At 36.8% G+C, this 7,995-nt stretch overlaps 1 protein-coding gene across 1 annotated transcript; it reads left to right on the top strand.

Moving 5' to 3' along the window:
• The first annotated feature begins 307 nt into the window (after positions 1 to 307).
• LOC109563531 (protein LEG1 homolog) lies at positions 308 to 7,661 on the top strand. Its single transcript, XM_019966917.1, has 6 exons — positions 308 to 623; positions 1,965 to 2,051; positions 3,169 to 3,353; positions 3,838 to 3,974; positions 6,041 to 6,279; positions 7,498 to 7,661. Exons 1-6 carry the CDS (start codon positions 308 to 310, stop codon positions 7,659 to 7,661), a joined length of 1,128 nt encoding a protein of 375 aa, XP_019822476.1.
• The last annotated feature ends 334 nt before the right edge of the window (positions 7,662 to 7,995 follow it).

Below are 7,995 nucleotides of genomic sequence, written 5' to 3'. Positions count from 1 at the left end.
AAATTTAATACAATGTTTTAGGAAAACTGACAATGTTTAGGTAATTTAAGCCACAGGAAATAATTGTCTATCAGCAAAACATAATCTGTGCAAATGATCTATTTGAAGTGTTTTGTAACAGCCTCTAACAGTTTTAATCACTAAATCTATATTGGCAGATGCTCATTTATTTGCTCATTAATTCAGATTCTAGTTGAACCTGCTCAGGTATTCATAATTCTCTAGTTGGCCCAAGGACTTCCTCCCGTCTGCTATATAACTTGCTTTTGTTTGAGACTTATGCTTAAGTACAACAGGCAGTGAGAGGATGTGGTCTTCTTTGGTGATCCCCATTTTTCTCTTCCTGAGCTTTTCTTCTGTGGGATTGGCCCCAGATCCAGGGTCAACCACCCATGAAAATGACAACTACCCACCTTTTTGGGACCAAATTGATGGAGACATAGCAGAATTTCCAGTGCAGAATAACAAGATAATTGTTGATCCCTGGAAATATATGGATCGACTAAGAATATTTAAGATCCTTATAACAGAATCAAACAAATATTTTGCTTCATTTGGAAAAAACAATACAGGCAATGTGTTTTGGGCATTGACTTTATTATACGGAAGGCTATTTAAAACAGGTATGTACATTTGAATTATTCCCAAGGAAAATTGCTTTTCTCTTTCTTTGATGCTAGGAGTGGCATTACAGCTAATCTATTTAAGTGTTACTGTCTGAATGCTCATGCAATCAGTCAATATAACCAATGCAGTCAATATAATCGTTTAAGTACTCAGACTTTCGTAATACCTAATCAAATACTTCTCTTAATTAGTAAAGTTATTTGTCACACCTTTGTTTTACATTTTACAGACTTTCTGGTTTAAACATAAATTCCTGCAGCTTTTAAAATAAATTCCTGTAAACTGAAAAAGCTTATTGTTTGAAGAAGAAATGTCCCCTTCTAGATGAAAAAAATCTTGTTTTTTACAAAGCCTGACAGGCTACTCAGATAAATGTGATACTATAAATATCTCTGTTTCATGGGGTAAGCTTATTATAGGAAATAAGACAGAATTTCTTTTAGCTATGAAATCCAAAGTGAGGTTTCACACAAACTAAGGTAAGGAACATATTTTCCCTTAAAAGCCTGGGCTTTGCCTCATAAATATTAGTGGAAAGAGTAATAAGATATGGCCCTCACTGCACAGTCTCTTTCCTGTTAGTTGTTAGGTTCAAGCAGAAAAAAAGGGCTGAAAACAGGGAAGAACTGGTCCAGAATGCAGCACGCTCTTCCTGCACTTAAACAAGTAGGATGGGGAGTCAAGTGTGATGTTCAAAACTCAGCATCCTCTCTGAGAAAGGGAGAAAGCTTCTCTCTTTTCTGCCTCAATTGGGGTGAATTTCTGCATCTGTATTTTGCTCTCACTACTTCTTCAATCAATTATCTTATTATTGAGATTCTGGAACTGAATCAGCTTCCCATTCTCATGAAATTCTTTTTTAAATTGTCTTCTTTGGATGTTACTAGATGGAGTCTGGAATGAACCAAGGACTAGAAAGTGGTGCTTTCATATAGGAAAAAAAAAAAAAAAAAACCTTTGCACATTTGAATTATTGCAATGAAGTCTTGATTGATTTAGGAAGAAAAGAAGGACCCACAGAGACTGCCTTGTGAAACACTCTGCAGGTCCAGCTTAGTCAAGAAGGAGTTGGTAAAGAAGATAAATATGGTATAAAGAAAATAATAAAGAAAAATAAAAAAATAGAAAAAAATTCAAGAAAGGGTATGTACAGGCTGGAATTTCTAAGAAGCTTTGAGCTCTCAAAGTGAGTGAAATGCTATTCATATGAATGGACCATATCATTAACAGGCATAACCCTCTTCTTACTCTTTGGGGGGGAGCATATGAGTCTTTTCCTCTCTTATGACTTTCTATTCAAGGTTTAACTCTTTTCACCTACTCTGTTTACTCTGTAGATAGATTTGCAGAGCCTCCCAATAGTTCGCGCTGTGCTTATGAGTCTGGAATCTCTAGCTGCATATCTATCAACAGTGGCTGGGGAGGTAAGTGTTATATTTCACCATGCTTCTTTATTGATCTGTGGTTGTGGGCCTTGCTACCTCTGCTTTTCTATAGGATAGGCTAAGTTGGGTTAAATCTCGATATTTCCTTTGTAAACATATACAATTTTCTGTGCAATCTCCCAGGAAATGATCAATTAAAAAAAAAAAAAACATGAATGATAAATCTGCTATGGTGATATTTAAATTAATGATGTATAGCACATTATCATTTTGTGTCAGACATGTGGACATACGCTCAGTAGTGTCCAACTCTTTGAGACCTCATGGACTGTAGCCCAGCAGGCTTCTCTGTTCAAGCAAGAATACTGGAACGGATTTCCATTTCCTACTCCAGGGGATCTGCCTGATCCAGGGATTGAATCCCCATCTCTTGCCATCTCCTGCATTTGCAGGCGGATCCTTTGTCACTGCACCACCTGGGAAGCCACTGTTCATTTTAGATAGAAACTGGACTGTGAAGAAGGCTGAGCGCCGAAGAATTGATGCTTCTGAACTGTGGTGTTGGAGAAGACTCTTGAGAGTCCCTTGGACTGCAAGGAGATCCAACCAGTCCATTCTAAAGGAGATCAGCCCTGGGAGTTCTTTGGAAGGAATGATGCTAAAGCTGAAACTCCAGTCCTTTGGCCACCTCATGCGAAGAGTTGACTCATTGGAAAAGACTCTGATGCTGGGAGGGATTGAGGGCAGGAGGAGAAGGGGACGACAGAGGGTGAGATGGCTGGATGGCATCACTGACTCTCTGGACGTGAGTCTGAGTGAACTCTGGGAGTTGGTGATGGACAGGGAGGCCTGGCGTGCTGCAATTCATGGGGTCGCAAAGAGTCGGACATGACTGAGCAAGTGAACTGAACTGAACTGAAGTAAATTCATATACAACTTTCTGCACCCAGAATGTGCCCCTAATAGAAACTTTCCTGACTGTGTTTAACCCTAAGTTCTCATAATCATATGCATCTCCTAGAGCCAACAAATTCAACATGATAGTTCAGAGAATAAAGAAGATAAATAATATAGATTAAGCGTTAGTCATTTGGTTAACTCCTACTTTGTATATATAGTTAATGGCTCCAGATGTCTCCATCTTATTTTTTTACAGGCATTAGCTACTATGTGGTTATGATGTATTTCCTTGCTGCAATTGAATCTGAGTTTTTGGGTAGTTTGCCATATGAGGTAGAGTTACTATCTCGAGAGGAGTACAGATCTAACTTCTGTTACTCAATTGAGGAATGCCGTGCAGCGCATCCACAAATTATGGATATAGCCAACAGGTTTTATAAGGTAAAAGAATGCAATGATATTTTTATGAATGGAATGAATGAAAACACTGAATGAAGTTCTTCTGTTGGGATTTATGATTTAAAAATAGACTAAACTTCACATTTATAATTATTTGAAATTATGTTAGAGTTTTGTCCCTTCCCCCTGTAATCGTTCTACTTAGTATCCTGAAGTGTTCCTAATGGTTAATAGCAAATTGGCATAATTGTATTTATAAAAACATTTTTCAATAGAATTCAGGTAATAATCACCAAATTATGTTTGCCTTGGCAAATAGAACAGCATAAATCTTTCTACAAAGCAAACAAAGTTAAATGACATCTTTAAGTGTTAAAATCTATTCTGAAAATAAACTTCACTTCTAAACAATCAGCTAGATGAGGATGTCACATGTTCTTTCTCAGGAATTCATGATACTGGTAATTAAATGTATTTTAATTTACTTTAGAATCTTTTAATGACATAGATCTTATTCATTCTGCAGTATCTGCTGTCCAGAAAGATAGTTTCCACTACCAGCGGTATTCCTCAGTATGACACAGATGAGGACACAGCGATCTTTAAGATGTGGGCAGCCCATCAAGCTGCCATTGATGTGGCAAAACCGATGTTCAGTGATGTGTAAGACAATTGCTTTATGTGATGTAACTAAACTCTGTTTGTTTTTTTTTTCTGGCATAGTAAAACATAATGTTTAAGTTTTGGTTGCCTCAAATGTTCATTGCTCATATTTTCCATAATATCAGGAAACAGTTTTTCCATTTTTATTTGCAGTTCATCTAAGAGTCACATATCACATATCTTGAATGTAGCTTTTCTTAGTTTATACTTGTCAGTTCACTCTTTCAATGATGTCTCCTTAATTTGAAAAGTTTTCAGTGTAGACCAATTTCTTAATTGTTTTCCTTTAATATTTAATTCTTTTTCTGGTTTTAAAGAAAAAACCTACCCAGTGATTTTCAATGGCTTGGATTTTTTTTTGTATGTTTCTCTGTGTGTGTAGAGTCCTATTTATTAATAGTTCATCACTAACTGTGATGTTTCTTCTCTCACTCTACAATATTATCAAAGACTCTTCTCATCATGTCAACATTAGAGCAATACCTCTCAAAATCAATCATTGCCTTGAGTCTTCCCTTCTTATTAGGAACTTGGGCTGCCATCAGCAAATACTATAAATTAGTTGGTTTACATCACAGAAATTTATTTTCTCACAGTTCTGGAGGCTGCAAGTTCAGAACTAGGGTGCCAGCATGGTCAGCTTCAGCTGAGGGCCCTCTTTCTGGCTTGCAGATGACTGCCTTCTTGCATCATAGCATCTGTGGCTTCACATGGAGAAGAGAGAGAGAGAATCTGCACTCTAATCTCTCTTCCTCTTTAATATGAACTTCAACATGTAAATTTTCAAAATATCATACCTTTTTTCTTAAATTTTGAATTCATGATTTCTCAGTATTGTTGTCCACTCTGACATCATAGAACATGTTTTTAATATTTTATTCAGTTTTTATGGTTGTTTTCTGCAAGAGAGAATTGAGCATGCCATTTAAGTCTTTAAATTAAATGAACTCAAGAGAAACCATCTGTTGTTTGTTTGTCCCCTGGCCTTGGTCCCTGTTATGTCCTATTCAAGAAGGTGATTTGATTACTATGGCAAATTTCTAGTCCACTTCTTATTTCCTAGGAATTAGGAACAATTATCAGAGAAGGCAATGGCACCCAACTCTGGTAATCTTGCCTGGAAAATCCCATGGATGGAGGAGCCTGGTAGGCTGCAGTCCATGGGGTCGCTAAGAGTCAAGACACGGCTGAGCAACTTTATTTTCACTTTTCACTTTCATGCATTGGAGAAGGAAATGGCAACCCACTCCCGTGTTCTTGCCTGGAGAATCCCAGGGACAGAGGAGCCTGGTGGGTTGCTGTCTTTGGGGTCGCACAGAGTCGAACACGACTGAAGTGACTTAGCAGTAGCAGCATATAAGCATATACACACAATAAACATGAGTCAATGATGTATGTTGTTGAAGGATTTTCAGAAATTGCTATTAGATAACCTATCTTTTATACTGGCTTATAGTATCCAGCCCCTGAACTGTGTTTGTGGAAAACAAGTGACGTTAGACATTAGTGGCACAGAAATTAGATATAGGAGAAACACAACGAGAAAGCACCAAGAGTAAATCTAGTGGAAGTAAGAGTTGGTTAAGATGCTACAATTTTTTTAAAGTTGTGATTCAAAGTTTTGCTGTCTCTGCTGCTATGTAATAGATTCTTCCCTGTGGCTCAGAGGGTAAAACATCTTCCTGTATCCAGGAGACGAGGGTTCACCCGCTGGGTGGGAAAGATCCCCTGGAGAAGGAAGTGGCAACCCACTCCAGTAACCTTGCCTGGAAAATCCCATGGAGGAAGGAGCCTGGTAGGCTACAGTCTTTGGGGTAGCAAAGACTCGAACATTACCGAGTGACTTCACTTTCACTTAGATTCTTCAGCTAATGTAGGCACAATGTAGAAGATAGTGTGAGGATTAATTACAATATAATGAAACTGTAGGTTCAGTTCAGGCAACTATTTAATAAATAGCATAAAATTCCTAAGGAACATGGGAGAAAAGACACATTTAGAGTTTAATTTGCGTTTAAATGAAGTATTTTGTCACTCATGCAGCTAACTTTGTGTCCTTCCTTTAGCTCATTCTATTCTTCTGAAACTGAACGAGACTTCACCATGGACTTTCTACTGGCCGCAGAATTTTTTGAGGCAGCATTATATCGCCCATACTTTCAAAGTTCAGCAGAATTCCTAGTGGGTTTCCCACACAGGCTACTCACAGATCAGGATCGCAATGTTCTCATGAGTAACTTCAGCAGACGGGAAAAAGCATTGATTACTGTAGCAAAACTCACTACAAAAATAAACAAAAGCACAGGTATGATTATGAGTTATACGATCCATGAAGCCTAAGTGAACCAAAGTCATTTGAGAACAAAATATATTTAATAACTTGTTAAACAGGAATGATTATCTGCTATATTATAGATATATTGAGTAATATTACGACAGTTACTGAAAACTACCCTTCCAGGACCTCACATATCATGTAGCTTCTGAAATAGTGACAGTTTTAAAATCGACACTTTTATATGTCTCTTCCTAAAATTCCTATTGCTACCCCCAAGATATTCTGGATTCTTGCTTAGGATTCAAAATTGCTAGTCTGTGAAAATCTGGCTCTTCATTATTGTTGTGTCATTCTCCCTAGTGCAAAGTGTGCTCATCCACCAAGACAGAGAAGATAAGAAACAGAGATGGTTGGGCTGGAAGTAGGAAGACTGGGTGCAGACAGACAGTTATATAAAATTTTTGAGCATCAGTTAAATAATGGATATTAAGCTTTCTGTCTTCACACATCATTTTATTTGTTGTCCTTAGGTACAGTATGAATTTCATAACATTGTTTACATTTTTAAAGAAAAAGTTCATTTGACATTAAATAACATGTCCAAAATGATATACTTTGTAAGTAGCTGAAGCAAACTTAAACTACAGCTTGTTTAAATTCAGTTTTTGAGGTTTTCATTTTTCTTCACTATCTAATATAACCTGCGTTGAAAATATGAAAGTTTTGATGAACTAGTGAATCTTACACATTTAAATCTCAATCATTTAGGATTAGAACTGTGGAGTCTCTTCAGTACCAGCCCATTTTTTCATGGATTAATCCTAAGGATCAGGGAAGCTAAGTTGCAAATATCACTTAGTTTTAGGGACAGTTGAACAGCAACCAGGTCTCCTCCCTCGCAGGAAAAGGTTCACTCTAGAAACAAAACAGTACAAACAAGAGTAAGAAAGGAGTTATGATGGGTCTCAACAATTTGTGCTTAACTTATTCCATAAAATATTGTGGTTATTACATTGTGTGAGAATTTTTTGAATACATCTCATTCTCAAATAAGGGAAACAGCTCATCATTTATTATATATGCTGCCAAATGAGCAGAAGAGAAATAGCCCTTCTTTTATGCTGTTAGATTGTCCAACACAATGCATTTCCCTGTATCCTTTGACAAGCCTAATGGTCAGACAGTGTTACTAATATATTACAAATCCTGTAATTAGGATTTTTATCTTATTTTGTATATTTTTAGATTTCAAAGTTGCATTCATAATTTTACTAACTGGAAACATAAATGTTTTGATTTTCACAGGAGGTTTATTATTAACAATTTGGAAGAAGCTCATGACTTCAAAATTTGCTCGAGCTACGGGACGTTTCTTCATTAAAAGGCTACTCTTAATACCAATTGAGTAGCCTAAATTTATGTTATTATGTGTAGATTAGTTTAATTCTATGAATAAAAGCAATCAAATGTTATAATGACTGCGAAAAGTTTGTTATTCTTATTATCCCTGCTTCATCTTTGTATTTTCAAATTACCAGCCAATAATCCCCCTGCCAACCTCCCCTCAGAATTGAGCTACCAACCTGGTTGAAGCTAATTAGTTTCATAGAATGCCTGAGTTACACATGAATAGGTCAATATCTGTGCCAAAGACAGGTTACACTATTGATATTTAAGATTTTGATACTATCTTCAATGCTCGTTCATAGATTGCCAGGTAAGCAGGGAAAATTCTCCTCTGAG

This window comes from Bos indicus, chromosome 9, assembly GCF_029378745.1.
Source record: "Bos indicus isolate NIAB-ARS_2022 breed Sahiwal x Tharparkar chromosome 9, NIAB-ARS_B.indTharparkar_mat_pri_1.0, whole genome shotgun sequence".
Classification (NCBI taxonomy): Eukaryota; Metazoa; Chordata; class Mammalia; order Artiodactyla; family Bovidae; genus Bos; species Bos indicus.
The sequence above is the reverse complement of the archived record's forward strand: the minus strand, read 5'-3'. Positions and strand labels throughout refer to the sequence as shown.